This window comes from Sinohyriopsis cumingii, chromosome 2 (assembly GCF_028554795.1).
Source record: "Sinohyriopsis cumingii isolate HCF-2022 chromosome 2, ASM2855479v2, whole genome shotgun sequence".
NCBI classification, from domain to species: Eukaryota; Metazoa; Mollusca; class Bivalvia; order Unionida; family Unionidae; genus Sinohyriopsis; species Sinohyriopsis cumingii.
In genome coordinates this window covers 108,013,112-108,029,963 of record NC_142962.1, presented here as the reverse complement: position 1 = coordinate 108,029,963, position 16,852 = coordinate 108,013,112, and the positions used below count along the sequence as shown (strand labels likewise).

Sequence of the window (16,852 nt, the reverse complement as noted above, 5' to 3'; positions counted from 1 at the left end):
GGCCAATGACAGACAACAGGCCACCATTAACTCTTCTGGTCTGATATTATCATCAAGGTCTTACTTCAACAATACTTTCTTAAAATAAATTTTACATACATCCTCCATAAAAATAATAAAATGTCAAGATTCACATGTGCAATTTTATATTTTATTTAGTACATTAGCTCCAAAATCATAAACCAATTTTACTAAATTGCCTTGAAAATATCACAGGAGTAAAATGAACTATTACATAATATATGTCAGGGTCTGGAAGCACCTATACTCGAAGAGACATTCTTATATGAGTGGTACAGAATGTTTTAATACAAGTAAAAAGAGGCAACAGAAGACTTTTAAGTTATGTTCCATAACCACCATTTATTACATACAGCCCCATAGTGTATAAGTAACACTGTCAGCATTTCTACACCTATGAAAATGGAAGCTGTATTAATCAAAATGAAAAAATACATTCTTGCTGTAAATCATCATAATCATCAACTAGTCATCACTTCATGGAACTGGGTTTCAAAAATGTTTACCAGTAATACTAAAATCACTTCACTCAAACTCTCTGGTCCTGTGATAAACAAGAGACCCATGAGCTGGACAGTATTCACCTAGCATACAAGGGTCAAAATGGCAAATGTGATAATAAGACATGTGCTTTGGGTGGAAAGACATCCAAGGCAGAAACATTTTCAGCTATTATGTAGAAATTGGTGGTATCTGACATGCTGTTTAACTGTATTTCTACTCTGAGGAACTTCAGCTGGGTGTATTGCATTCTTTCATTGGAACGTGACATGTCCATGCTACATCTCCACTTCAGGCATTTCATTTGACACATTTTGAGAGACTGCTATTCTATATTTGTAACAGTAGCCATATTTCATAGATGACAACTAATGGTAGGTTGTCAACCCAGTCACTATGAAGACCACAGTTGACAGGTGTGCTACACTGTACACAACTTTGATAAAGCATGTCCTAAACAGTCACACCAACTCTGATCAGGTATTTCCTGAGCTGTTCTGAAGAAGCTGAAAATAGGTTTTAGTTTCTATCAAAACTACACAACTACAAGGGGGTCAATGTTGGATATGATTTTCATAGAACGTGTCCTATGAAACACTTCAGGAAAGTTTGATCAAAATTAGCTCTGCTGTTCCAAAGAAGCTAGAGAAAAAAGTCAAAACCAAGTTTTCCACTTGTGCTACGAAAGTCACTCCACTGCTAAGGGAACCACCTAGAACACAACTGAGATTGGGAATGAACTAAGAAACATTTCTACCAAATACACTTGAAACTGGTTCAAGAGTTCTTAAAAAAGTCAAAACTTATTATCCATTGGTTGCTAAGGATGCCACAATTGCTAGGGGAGTCACTCCCAACATAATTTTGACGGAGAATGTCTAACCACAAGTGAACAAAACTTACTTTGCCATTCTGGAAAAGAAGCTGATAGCAGGTTTATCACTTGGGTTGTTATCGACCACAATGTTGCCAAATGAGTCACAGAAATATAATTTCAGTAGAGCATATTTTGTGATTAATGTTGGCCCAATTTGTTCTTGAGAAGTCGAAAAAGAAATTTTGACATCACACAACACATAATGGATGATGCAAGCTGGACACAGGGCCATACCATAATCTCATTTTGCCTTATAGCCTAAGGACCAAAAACACCTGTGGCAATTTAAGTATACATCAACTAGAAGATTAAATTTTCAAGAATCCACTAACCTTTGCACAGACAATTGGCTTAAACTTTAAGCAACTATTTAACACATTAAACCCTGGAGGTTTTTGTCATTTCTGCCTGAAACTCGAGTAGGAAACACTTTTGAAAGCTATTTCTGAATACATCCTAATAGATTGACTTCCAACAGATTTTCCAATAACCTAATGCCTAGCTGTATTAGAAACATCGATTTTCATTGGCTATTTGGCTCATGTATAAGCAGAAGGGTAAAAGATCTTTTTCTTTTCTTTTTTTGTTCAACGGACCTATCATTTCTGTATTGAGACCACTCTTTACTCCAAATGTCCATCTTATCCTACTTTTTGCAAAGGTTCATCTGTCTGTTTGCAGTTCATACCAGTCTGCCTTGAATCTGAGACCAAAAAGGCTAAAATCCGGACACAAATTTGGATTCCGACCAAGAGCGAATTTTGGGTGGAAAAAAATCGGGTCCAAAAAATGAGGTTTTTCCCGCTGTGTTTTGTAGTGCAACTAGAACCTTCAGATTATTTGGTATCATTGTAGAGCTACATCTGTCTACCTTTCTATAATACCACCCCCTTTAGTGTATCATACATGACCTTGACGCTACAGAGCTGGGCAGTAGACTACTACCTCCTGCCATATAAACTTGTCACCAGGGTTAATGTATTAACAAGAACTAGTGTTTCAAGTAAACAGCCCCCCATTTCATGCATAAACCATTCACAAACAAAATGCCGTTTGCAGTATCATCAATTCATTATCTAGACGATCCAAAGCTTTCAAGTGCTTGTACAAACCTTAAATATACCTTTAAGTGACCAAGTCACTGTGCTGCACGAGTCCCAAAACATAAGTACGTAAATAAAATTCTTTCAGAATGATGTCCAAATATTACAAAGCAGTAAAATATCATTTTTGACCCAAATATCTTGGTGCCAGACAACATATAGAAAACACAGTATGTACAATTTTATGGAAAAAAATTAAATTATATTTAATCCTTAAATTCCATTTTCCTCAATCAGTATAGCTTTAAGTTGTAATTTTGTGTAAAGGAATTTATTTCTTTGCTTTTCTTAATTATAATTTGTCTATTATATTTATCAATAACATTTGAATAATTCCATACAAGTCAGGCAAGTTTAAATCTGAGCAATCAGTCATCTCAAAACAGGAACTCTAGACTCTTTATTTCAACAAGCCTTAATATGGAGTTTCATCTTAATATGCATGCACTAGTTAAGCAAAATATGTTACGGAAACAAATGCATTTTGGATGATATCCTGGCAGAGAGACAAATAATCAATCAAAGAAAACAACAAACATATTATTCACATTTAAATATTTTTAAAACTTGAAATTTAAATGATTTTTCTTCTTCGTAAAACTTCTAATACATGGTTGGTGGTATATGAAAAGTAAATGTGGTAGTTTCAGCCTACGTTAGGATAATGTATTATTTTTTTAATTTTTTTTCCTTCTTTATTTATTTATTTTCTTGCCTTTGTCAGACAAACATAGTGATACTGATAATGGCAGCCATGACAATTCATTAACTCAATGTGCAAGACCACAAATTCAAAACCTACCAATGGAAACTTAATGAAACTGGCTACATTGAATGTTTAGAGTGGGAAAGTCTTTTTTATGTTAATGTGAATCCAACCCAACTGGGGAAGGTTGGGGTAGGTCAATGGTCACCCCCTTATTTCTAAATATTTTGATATAATTCAATGCACATTTGTTAATACTGCATAATTAGACAGATAACTCTCTTTTTAAACTTGTCAAGTTGTGCTCCCTGTATTCGGTCACACCATCTAGGTCCCTGCCATTAGGTTATATCATAGAAGCCATTGAGAACTCTTTAAGATAACCATATATACAGACTTTCTCCACATGAAAATGCAGAGTTCCTGCATCAAAATGATTATTACTTTCCAGGAGTTTTCCAGGAGATTTTTAGGAGAAAATGAAAAATTTCAGGAGTCATTTCTAAAGTCTGATACTTTGATTAAATACACAATACTGCAGCTGAAGACACTTGTAGAAAAATCTCTGAGTACCAGACTCAACCATGGCTATAGACGTTATATGACAATTGTTGCAAAATCATTCACTGTAATGTTGTAGTGGAAAAATAATGTTTTCTCAAATAAACCTTTTAGTTTAACTTTTTAATATCAAGTTCCAGTATATTTTATGATAAAGAGCAATTTTCCAGGACATTTTCTTTGAATTCAAATTCCAGTTGGATTTGTTTGTCAAGCAAAGAACGCAGGCAGTTATCAAGTTGTTCTGCTGTAAGAGGTAACCCAGCTGTTAGGTCTGCCTGGATGTCATGCATTAATTGGGTTCTATTTATCATACAGACGTTTCTCTTAGTAGCAGATAAAGGTGGAGGGTTAGGGACTGATAGGTCAAGATGGAATATAATGCAAAGGTGATCTGATGAAAGTTCTTGGGATACCAGGGAGGACCGTAGAATATTATCATCAGGTCTATGAAGAACCCATCTAAAATGTGACCATGTTTATGGATGGGTTGGCTAACTGACTGTTTGAGGTTGAAAACGTGAGTAGAATCTAGGAGTTTTTTTTACGTGTATGGGTTTCCAGGACAGTCAAAGTAAAAGTTGAAATCTCCAAGAATAATCAGGTTGCCGCCTATCGAATTTCCATATTCCAGGAGATTCAGAAACTGTTCCAAAAGAGAGATTCGGTCAGCTTGATTTTTCTACTAGGAGAAGGGCAGTAGAGGCAGAAAAAATGGACTGACCTTTGTTCCAGTGTATGGTTTGGACTAGTTTTGAACAATGTGTGGTGGAAATCGAAGGTTGTAGTGTGGTTATGGAGTTTTTTGCAATGACAGCAATTCCATCACCGCAAGAGTGGCAGGTGAATGATCTGATGGAGTAACCAGTAGGTGTTAGACCTGCACACTTGGGCTCATTGCCTTTTCTGTCAGGAAAAGAATGCCAATATTCTGATCATTTCTGTACACTTTTCTGATGGTCCTACTGATTGGGCATTGAATAATGCAATATGCAGAGGTATTATCTTGGATAAGTGACACAAAGGTTGACAATTTTAATAGAGATTTGAATTAGGTTATCTAAATTAATGTCAGAGTTTTTAAATTGCTGTGCCAGAAAGGTAGAAAACTTGAATTCTTCCTGTTTTATGCCACCCAGCTTTGAAACGTTTCTTTTTTCACTTCAGTTTACATTTAAGTAATGATGAATGTAGTCTCAGGTCGTTTAGTCGAGTGCACAATGAAGTGTGGAGAGCCAAGGAGTGATCATTTAAGGCAATTAATGAGGGTCCATTATCGCATAAATGGGTGGACTGGCAAGTATCACGTGATGGCGGTTTGTTCCACAACAAAGAAAGTTGTAACCGTGGAGCAAGACAGCTGTGAAAAAGTCTAATTGTTCTCGTTTCCAAAATAAGATAAAGAAACACACTATAACAGAACAGCCAATGCATGATGAACACAATATCGTAGACAAAGACAGACAACAAGCACATATATCAAGAAAAATGTCACAAAAATCCAGAACCGGTGCCTCAAGCCAGTTACGCGATAGCAAAGATCTTGAGATCCCACCATGTAAATCTAACGTTACTTTACAGAAACCATACTTAAGAACTGACCCCAAAAATGATAAGCTTCTTCGTTACCCTAACTGCAAGGCATCCACAAAGAGTGGTAATTGAAGATGGTAGAGAATTTATGTTACTGAGCACAAATTAAATTGCCGACTGATGGATACATGGACTGACATCATAACATAGTACACTCCATGTCATGGTGTGCATGTTAAAAAAAAGGTTTTAGTTTCTGGCATGAAACAATCTAGATCTTACCTGGTTGAGATATTTTTCAGACAGCGTCTGGTTCAGCGCTTGTTTCTGCCTGACCTGCAGAACCTTGTTCAGCCAATCAGAGAGCTCCTGGTACTGCTGCAGGAACTCTCCGAACGAAACTTTAGTATTTACTTCATATTCTTCGCCATCACTCCCAGTGGTCTGTGGAAATATATGGCACATATTAAAATAACAGGATAATAGACGCAAGCGTTTCTTTTCTTAATGTAGTTGCTGTTGTTGTTCTAGGGTTTAACGCCATTTTTCAACACTAGATAGGCTATACATGGCGACCAGTATAACTGGTGGAGGAAGAACCCTGGAAAACCCAGGGAAGAACCACCGACCCACGGGAAGCTACTGGCAGGCTTTCCCACGTACTCACGCTAGCCAAGCTTTGGACTCGAATCCACGCAGACAGTTTATTATGTAATTACTTTACCAGTAGTAATATTTAACTTAACGCAACACATTACTAAACAAAAGACTCAACTGGGCATGAGATCACTCAACAGGCTGACATCTACCTAACAGCCAAATGCAACATCATGTGGCCAAGAAATCTTGGTCAGTAGAATGCTTTCTGTTGAAATGTCTTCCAATGCTGTTGATTGTGTATGTTATGAAAACAATTGTTTCAAGGTTTCCCACCTTTGCTAGCCGGGGCCATCAATCCATTTCATTTTACATATATACCTACCATGGTTAGCAAGTTTAAATGTTTAGAACAAGTGCTCTCTTGCCCATAGCAAGGAAATCAATTAACTAATGTGACAGCATGTTCTGTGACCTATTAGGTGTCAATAAGATGACTTCCATATGTTAAATGGCACAAACTCAGAATTAAACATTGTTTTAGGGAATTAAATTAAACAAATTTGCATGCAGCATGTGTCTTTGTATACAAAGGTCGCAATGATTACAGAGGTCGCAATGATTACTCTTATCAATCTCCCAACTTAAACGTAACAAGGGATCTGACTGGTACAGTTTTTCCAATGCATCCAATCAGACAGCAGAGCAGCAGTACATAACAAATAAGCTCTTTATGTCAAGGGTAAATATAGGACAAAGTGGATTGACAGCCCATGGCTGGTGAAGATTAGGTTTATCTTGTCTTCATCCTATATCTGATTGTATATCATCATGTCCAGTACTGAAAGGTCAGAAATGCCCGGATAATGTATCAAAGTTGCTTAAATTCTTTTCAGTGTTTTCTTAAAAAATAATCAGTAAACGTTATTCTACTGTTCATAATGATAGCCATCTCTGATGGCAGAATCTCATTATTTTGACACATGTGAAAGATGTTAAAGCTAGGATATTTTCTGTCAAATTCAGTCAAATTCTGTTTAGCAGTTATTTAGAGTAAGTTATTTTCTATATTTAGCAACTTCAGTCAGATCTGATAACAGACTGGCAGCATTTGCACATACCTAAGAACCCTTTATGCCTGAATGCTTTCAATAAAGTTGGTCAAATTCTGTTCAGCCATTTTTCAAAAGATGGCATTTCAGTATTTATCTGTTTTTAAAAATGTTGGTCAGAATGGCATCATTTGCATAAATCTGAAAGCCCTTTATGCCAAGAATCTTTCTGTCAAATATGGACCAACTCAGCTCAGCAGTTTTTGTGAAGAAAATAATTTAAAGGTTTTCTTTTTTTTTTTCTTTTTTTTTGTTGTAACAATGGCCATATTGATGATAGATCAGCATCAAATATGAAAGTCATTATAACCAGGTTGCTTTCTGTTAAATTTACTAAATTTCCATTAAGCAATTTTTCAGACATTTGTCTATTTTTGGTAATGATATGTTTATTGTATGTACATGGTCCACAGGCACTTGATATTGGATAAATTAATGTGTACACTCGCCAATTAATTGGTGAATGTACACATTAGTTTACCCCAAAATCAAGTGCCTGTGACATGGTCATCATTTGTACAAAAAAATTAAACGTCTTGCCAGGATGCCTTCTATCAAGTTTAGACAAATTCTATTAGCAGTTTTGAAGAAGTTATTTAAGTTTTTTTCCTAATGACAATCATAACTGAACCAAATCAACATCATTTGTAAACATCTGACAGGTCTCCAAGTCAGGATACTTTGTGCCAAATCCTATTCAGCATTCTGGGGAAGTCGCTTAACACATTAACCCCTGGCGACAAGAATACTCATCGTACTTTTCCTGCCTGATCTCCCATGGCTGAGTTTACATAGCTTGTATCCCGAGCGCCGAGTTTGAGAGGCAGTATTTGTCTAGGCCTGTATCCCACATGAGTTAAATCATCGCAAACCATTGGTTGATTTGAAGCCATTTCCTAATTATACAGGCAGTTTAACCAATAAAATTGTAGCTTACATAGAGTGAACATTGCTGAACGGAGGGGAAAAAATTTGACTTCGATGGCAGCAGAAATAGTGAAAATATATACATCTGAAAATGATGCAAACTGACGAGAATCAGCCACTAGCAGACTTTTACCTGACAGATTCTGACAGAATTTTCTGGATTTTAATCAGACGAGATTGATAGTGACATCGAAAAAGCTACTGGAAATAACAGCGGTAGTGATGAGAATGAGAATGTTGAATAAGAAGAAGAAAATGAAAGTAGAGCTGATCGAAGATCGTAAATGATAAAACACACATTGACAAGAGGCTATACAAAGGACCAGCAATGGATTTAGACCCTGATGCAAACGAATTTAATTTTGTGGAGCTTTTTTTCTTTTGAATAATCGTTAAATAAATGTTTGGGAAATATATGTTGTTAACATGAGTGTTCATAGTTCAAGGTTTGTTAAGTGTTTTATTAGTTTTAAAATTTTCAGTGAGAGTTCTAAGAAAGAAAGGTAAGTAAAGAGCAAGTAAAATATGCCCATTTGTGTACAGTATTCACAGGATGTTCAGTTTACAAGAGACTACAAGTGGAATTTCTGTGTACATAAAATATAATTATTTCATGTGTTGATGGTGTTAATAATTCTGTGTGAATTCATAATGGATTTTATGGATTATTCACGGCAAGAGAAGCAAATTGGCAAGTACATCATTTGTTTTCACCATCATGCATTAGTTTTATTTCTGCATGTAGCATGAAATTTATACCATTATGTATGCAAGTTTATTGAGAACTGTGTGCCAAATTTCAGCTTAATTAAATGAATACAAATAAAATAATAACAATTTTATTGCAAGTAGCCCCCTCTATAAAAATCTGCAAGCCAATTGTTGTCAGCTAGTCTCAGGGATACAGGTACTGGAAAGGCTAACACTGCTCTAGGTGATCTCTGCAAGTATGCTGCAGGGGACTGCCTTGCTGTTTGGCTCAGGGGTTAATGTGTTAAAGAATTTGAGAGTCAGAGTTGTCGTAATGATGGTCATATTTGATGGTGGGTTATTATCTATTGGTTTCTGTGAAAAGTTTAACAGTAATTGCTGAGTCATGTTCGATACATGAAACATACAGGGCCATAACACAAACTCCTTTGGTCTTATGGCCATCTTCACTAGCCAAGGTTCTGATATGATAAACCTATCTACACCTTGGCGATCGAACAAATATTTTAGAGCTTTGTCCTAGCAACATGTACTGGATTTCATAAGTTGCCTCCCTTAGTATGCAATACCAACTAACAATAGTGTATAACAGTGGTGTATTGTACAATGGCGAAATATGGTGGAGGCAACTGACTTGAAAAGGATACTTAGTAAGTTTAACATCAAAAGTATGACTATGTACCCAGAGGAAAAGCATTATAAATGAGTGAAAGGTATTTGTACAAACACATACCAGCAGTAGAAAATTGCTTATTTATCAGTCCATTCAAGTAATGTGCTCTACTGTCTTGATCATGTAGAAACAGTGGTCAAATCTGAACAATTTTACATATATTTTATGAGAGGCCCCGAGTGGCCGAGTGGTCTAAAGCGCTCTCCGTTACGGATCATTGCCATCTCACCTCTGTCTGCGTGGGTTCGAGTCTCCGATTCGGCCAATGTGGGTATGTGAGAAAGCTTGCCAGTAGCTTCTCATGGGTCGGTGGTTTTTTCCCGGGTTCTTCCTCCACCATTAATCCTGGCCACCATGTATAGCCTATCGTGTGCTGAAAAATGGCGTTAAACCCTACAACAAAAACAACAACAACATATATTTTATGACAATTCAAGACAAAGCTCTAACTTGAAATCAAAAGCTTAATTATGCAGGCATTCTGCATGAAAAATGTGCAAATTAAAACATCTAAGGTACTTGTGTATAATTTGTCTGGTTCCCTGAGCAATTCCAGTGATATTAAAATGCATATCCAAATCAAACCCAGAAAAGTCAACATCTGGATGATATTTTAATATTTACTGCTTTTTAATCTGCAAGTCCGTGGTTTTATGGTATTTTAATAAAGGCTTACAGTCAAATCATAAGGGATGGCAGGTTTTTCATGGCCATTAAAAAGAATTTTTTAATTTTTCTAAGTGCAAAAGAATATTCTGCTCATAATATGGTTTTCAAATTTGGTAACTGAATTTTAAAATGGATGCACATTGGTTAGAAGTTTTCAAAATTTAGGTGCAGTCTCCAACACACCAACCCTATCCCGACTGCTACAGAGCCTCAGATGAAGATGAAAAGGTCAAACATTAATCCCTACCCGTTGCTTCTGTCAAGGTTTTATTTTCGTATTTTGTACAGTTCTTACATAACTCAAATATGGCACATGTTATAATGCCTATTTGACCTCATGGATTCCAGTGAATGGGCTTAAATGGTTAACAAAAAAACAAAACAAAGCACATAATCAATGATATCAAATTAAAGGTCTGTTGCACCAAACAACTTTTAATATCTTAAGTTAAATGCAGACATGTGATAGGAAATTCAAGCACTTTTCAAGGATAAAATTTATCTTCAGCACATTAATCAAATGCATGTAAACTTAGGAAGAATGATGAATCTGGTGTGTCGAGTTCACTAAATTTCAGATTTAAGTATTTCATTCTTAGAACTCAATTTCTTGATGAACTAGGTCTGATTTAAAGACAATGCAGCTGACTGGGTCAGAATGAGGGACATGGAGGTAATGGTGCAATCATCAATGCCATCTTGCCTTTGCAATTTTAAAGCAAATTAATAATTCATTTCTGTTACTGATATATAATTCTCATTGTACTTTTTACTCAGTGTCTTGGACTTTCAGACAAACACAATACATACATATCATGAACTGCATTTGTCAACTTGGGATTTGAAAAATTTATAAATGGTTTCTGATGAAGCAACTAAAGAGCTTATAAAGTAGACTCCAACCTTAATGACCAGAATTCAGTTTCATAAACCATAGTTTCTAAGCCCATGGTAGTCAAGAAAATCTTGCCCTATCTCTCAACCCCATGCAATCTTTGTTTTTAATTCATGTGGCAGTGAAATAATTTCTCCCACTACGAGCAATACTCAAATTCACATGACATGATGTCCAAATAATGTAACTGCTGCCTTTTTTTCCAAGCACAGCCTATTATCAGAAAATTGTTTTTACACTTTTGTGATAATTTCTATATACTGGTATGATTTTTGGTACTGTGTTATCTGGAATTGTGTTAACAGGCACGTTTAAAAGAGCAAAAGCTTTAATTGTTTGGGCAATTTTATGATACTAATTGTCCCCATTGCTGTCTGTTTGTTTTTACTTGCTGGATGACATTTCTAGACTACGACTTAATGTACCAATAAAAGCTTGATCATGAACAACATGGTCAGATCAAAGCATTTAAGGTAGGGCATTTCCCTCAGCACCAGTAGCTGGATAGTTTATCCACTTAAAAATCTGCGATAGCAACCTGCCACTTTTTTCCCCATGTACCCCCAAATCCCCATTACTTGAAAATCCTCCACTAAATTCCAATTTTATGGAATGCCCTGTAAAGGTATTCCATATAAAGTTAGTATGGTTCAGGGAACAACTCCACAAAGTCTAACACCTTATCCAGATCCTATTACGACAGGCAAATATCCAGATTTGTCCATAACAATTGAATTTTTATATTTGTTGTATTGGTCCATAAGTCTACAATTTAAGGGTCATTTCTGTAAACCTTAAGGTAAAATCGTAAGGGATGGCAGGTATTGGTAATCGAACAAAATACACCACACTTTCTAAGACTGTGTGAAACCATAAAAGGCAGCAATATGAAAGAAATGAAGGTTAGGAATGCTAGAGATAATATTAAGTCACATTTTAAATGTCTTTTTTAAATAAAAACAATCTTTGTATGATGAGTCCTAGCCATAAGATACATCATGTCTATAATGACATTTTGGAGTTCTGTCCCCTAAAAAAATGTCCTGTGGTAGGATATGGAAAGGAGGTGATGGGTTGGTGTATCTGGGGTGTAGATATAGAGATCTGCATAGCATGCCGATGAAGTTGTCCAACTTCAAATTGTTTTCAATCTAAATCATTACTTGCAAAAAGCAGGCATTTTATGATAGTGTGCTACTGACTTTCCTCTATTTTCTTTTTTAAATTTTATTAAACAACTTTCAATTTTTTTATTAAAAAAACATCTGTATAGGTTGGATTTTTTTATACAAAAAAGAAGCAAAAAAGACTGCTTATGAGAGCATCCTGGAACAAAAGAGATTTGATTTTAAATAAGCTAAAGTTCTGCTGATGGCATGTGTTTATTTACTCAAAGGTACTTTGGGACTATGCACATGCCTGTCACATGGGAGGCCTCCTGAGCACTCTATTGTTATCAGAAGATTTTGTTTTCAATAGTTTCAACAACAAAAATTAAACAAGAAGCAATTATGCCGAGTAACAACTTTTAAGATTTGAATAATGCTATTGAAACTTTTCAAGATTCAGTTTGTATACACTAATACAAGATAATGTCCACACGCATGACCGAAAACCTGAAAAGATCATTAATAAGACACTTTTATAATATGGCTGTTTGTTGATGAATCGCTTCCACTTACCATTTTAGTAAACTATGACACACTAACTGTTCAAAGATGACACAAAATAATGGAGAGAGAGAAAAGAAACTTACACGACAAGCCTCTATAATCTCCTTGTCCATGAGATATTGGTAGTTAGATTCAATGGCTGCCCATAATTCATCTTTTCTGTACCTCCTTCTAAAGTGTTCCCTTAAGGTTGCTGAAGGGGATCCACCAGGGGTGCTCAACACACTTTCATCCATTGTTTCCGAAAACGATGGTGAGTGGGAACGACTGCTGACCTGGCTACTAACCGAGCTGAAACTGTCATCAGCCATGATTCGTCGACGCTTTGGCTCTGATGGCAATTCTGGGTAATGTTGCTCCTGATTCATGCAACTGGTACTTACATATTTATTCTGCAGTATGCCTTTATTCAGAGTGACCTCCCTTAAAGGAGATCTCTCTGGAGTAGTGACAGGACTCTGATGGTACAGATTTTCTCTGCTATTAGACATAGTGTGACTAAATTGACTCATTCTGCTTGAAACACTGGAAAATTGCCTGAAACCTCAATTAATTGTTGAGGGTCGAAAAGAAAAGTTCATCTTCTACAAGATGTTTGTAGCTTGAATCCTCTTCCTTCAATGCTTGTTACTGGGGAACAAGCATCAACAGAGGCTGTGAAGTGTAAGTAAATCCTTGGGCTATATTTATAAATTCCAAGAGGTACTCTTTCCACTGGGAGTGAGTTCTGTAACCATTGCCATTGTAGGCATAGGACACAGCAACAGCGAGGGTTTCCTCAAAATTTTCATGTAAAGGGAGATAACTATGCGATCAAGCCTGCAAAGGCGATCAGCATACAACTGCCACTGGCTGGCTAGATTCTGAATGTCAATATGCACCGAAGCATTCCACCTCTGCTGTAGAAGTGGTTGTTCATTGCAGAGCAAGAAATTCCTGATTCTTGCTTTCTCCTCACTTCAGGTATTGATTCCTGAAAAGAAAAGAAAAAATATCTTGAAAGAATAGTTATGACTCGTGTCACAAACTCCCAAAAGACTAGTCATAATCGCCTTTATACACAGGTAAGATTTAAGAGATAACATGTGGATGTGATCATTTGTCACTATACACAGTAACTGGAGTCCATCAAAGGATAGCAGTAATTTGCTGTCACAAAATTAAAGTCTATCAAAACAAATGACAGAAGTTATCACACTGTACATAGTAATTTGAGACCAATAGAGTAAAGAATAGTATGTAGTTGTTGTAATAATCAACAGTTGTTGTCATGCTATACACAGAAGGATAGCGGTTGTCATGCTATATACAGAAATATAGCAGTTGTCATGCTATGTGCAGAAATATAGCAGTTGTCATGCTATATACAGAAATATAGCAGTTGCATGCTATATGCAGAAGGATAGCAGTTGTTGTCATGCTATATACAGAAGGATAGCAGTTATTGTCATGCTATATACAGAAGGATAGCAGTTGTTGTCATGCTATATACAGAAGGATAGCAGTTGCTGTCACTATATACAGGAGGATAGCAGTTGTTGTCACTATACACAGAAGGATAGCAGTTATTGTCATGCTATACACAGTAATTAGAGTCCATCAAAGAAAAAGAGAGTTGCTTGTTGCATTATACAAGTGGTTGCCCTATATACAGAAAAGTGATATCAGCAAACTAAACAGCTGGCTGCTAGTCAAAATTTACAATGTACATTCAATCAATTTCAAAAATAAAAAACTTAACAGTCAGAATTAATGTTATATAAGATACATTTTCTGAAAAAAGTTGTTTCAAAGACCTTTAAATTAAAACATGATTTCACTTGTAATAATCAATAACACTAAAAATAACACTTTTATTGTCACTACAAACAAAAGAATAATTTGAAAGACAATGAAAAAATCAGGGTCAGTAAGATGCTTTCTGTGGAAGTATCATCTAATGTTGTCAACATTAATTATTAAAACACATTGTTCCAAGGTTTTTCTAGCATTTCTATCTTCATCTATATTTGATGGAGCATCAGCGTCATTTGTGTCAAAGCTGGACAAAATCTGTTCCAATGAATTTTTTTTATATAAAACTGTGCAAATGTGTTTGAAGGGGTGGATTGGCATTAATTGGATTGACCTGTAAGCACTCAATGCCAGGATGTTTCTCTCGAGTTTCATCAAATTCTATTCAGTGGTTTTTGAGAAGTTGGTGGAAGGTTTCCTATTTTTAATAATGATGGTCTTATTTGATGATCGATCTCCTTTGTATGAATTGAAAGGCCTTCATGCCAGTCTGCTTTCTGTCAAGTTTGGTCAAATTCTGTTAAAGTTTTTTTAAAAAAGTCATTTAAAGATTATTGTCTGTTTTTACTAATGATGTTTATATTTAATGCTGAGCTAGCAATAAATTATACCAACCTGTAAGGTCTTCGTGTTTTCTGTTTTGTCAAATTTAGCAGTTCTGGAGTTGTTTAAAGTTTCTTTTTGTAGCAGCAACTTTTCAATTTTTATTTAAAGTAGCTATATTTGAAAGCAAGTCAAAATCATTTGTACAAATTTTAAAGATCTTCCTGCCTGGATGTTATATGTATAATCTGAACATATTCCATTCTGTGATCATTTAAAAAAAAAACCACTTTAAAGTTTTTTTTCTACCTTTAGGAATGGTGGCCACATCTGGCAGATCTGTATCATTTGAAAATAATTTGAAAGGTCTTCACGACATGACACTCTGTGCCAAATTTGGTCAAATTAGTCTCACAGTGTTTAGAAGTTAAAAATAGCCGTTTACAAATGCATTACACAGGGTCAATTGCTGGAAGTTCACTTTGCCTTACTTTTGTACAGTTGAGCTAAAACAATATAAGCAATATTATGTTTTTAATCCAACTGCTTTAGTTAACTTCTATTACAACCAGCTTATCAATCTAGTTAATTATTGCAGTTTATGCCCACATCTAACTTCTCCCTAAATTTACAAGACTGGCCTCTGGACTTATCTTTAGAGTACTGCTATAATTAGACTATGCACCACATCGCTTTTGCAGAAAGGATTAGAAGAATTTTTTAATCATATTGTAGCAAGCTGTTTGTAAAAACCAAATATTCTGTGTATACTACACATCTGTCCTCTGGGGTCCATAGTATCAATGAATTCCATTTGAAGTTTCATTTGGAATCAATTGGGAACTGTTTTCAGTCATTAATTCATAGCACAAATAATCCCTGAAATCAGAGAATTACATAATGATTCTCAAACATGAATTATAACAATAAGTAAAATATCATTTTCAAAACAACAGAAAATAGGATTTTGTAAGTCAAGTTTTCCTCTACCTGCAATACAATTCAATTTTTAACCCTGAGAATATGAACACGATGAAAGAAAGCTATTTATTTAATAAAAGTGATAAATTAGTAATTAAAAAAATCTCAGTAACCCTGCCTAAGAAAGGCATTTTTGTTCACATTTTCACAAATTATATTCCTCTTAATGGGTACAATCCTCAACATCCTCAAAAGATGTGTGTTCCATGCTCATTTAATCAAAATTGCAGACTTTGACGAGTTTTGCAAGTGAAAAAAAAGTATTTTTCATCAAATCAAAAATCTTTTTCAAGGAAACAGAAACTGCATTGAAAATGTAAAAGACAGAAAATTATTACTAAAGTAAGAAATAGAGAAGTTAATTCCTATGCCAGACAAATCCTATGATTCATTAGTGGATATCATCTTCCAATCCCATATTACCAATGGCATTTACCATGGCAATAATTTACTGCACACAATTTAAACCAAATATGACAATTTTAATCTTGCCACAACATTACAGGCAGATTAATACTTCATAAGAGAATGCATTCAGAACTGTGAATTACTGTCAGTGTATGCATGCATGAAAAATACATCCAATCAGCAACAGGTTAGAAATTACATCCAGACTAGACACATGTTGCTTGCTTAAAGACTGGCAGGTAACCAAAAGGACAAAAATGACCAGGTAGACATAAGCTTCTGAATGAATGGTTCTTAATTTTCTTCTTTTTTGTTATCATGCAGATGACATGAGTGAAAAGCAATCACCTCATGACTGGTATTTATGCTGACATGACAACTAAACTAACTGCTGCTTACTGGTGATTGTGTAAGCTGGTTCTTTGTATTCTGTGTGTGTGTGTGTGTGTGTGTGATTTGGATTTTTAACGTAGCTTCAACAATTTTTCAGTCATATCGCTACGATGTCTGCAGTGTGGCAGTTTATAGTGCTGTCTATCACTGGGGCATCATCTCACAGACATGTAC

General features: G+C 35.4%; 1 protein-coding gene across 3 annotated transcripts in view; it reads right to left on the bottom strand.

Annotated features, from left to right (window-relative positions):
- Positions 1-16,852, bottom strand: part of LOC149805587 (uncharacterized) — a 228,397-nt gene that overhangs the window by 147,627 nt on the left and 63,918 nt on the right. For all 3 annotated transcript variants that reach the window (XM_089950221.1, XM_089950222.1, XM_089950223.1), the window contains exons 2-3: positions 12,643-13,532; positions 5,585-5,746 (exon numbers count right to left, since the gene is read on the bottom strand). In XM_089950221.1, the coding sequence (XP_089806347.1) occupies positions 5,585-5,746; positions 12,643-13,071 (591 nt within the window). In that variant the 5' untranslated portion in view covers positions 13,072-13,532. The remainder of the gene's footprint in view (positions 1-5,584; positions 5,747-12,642; positions 13,533-16,852) is intronic.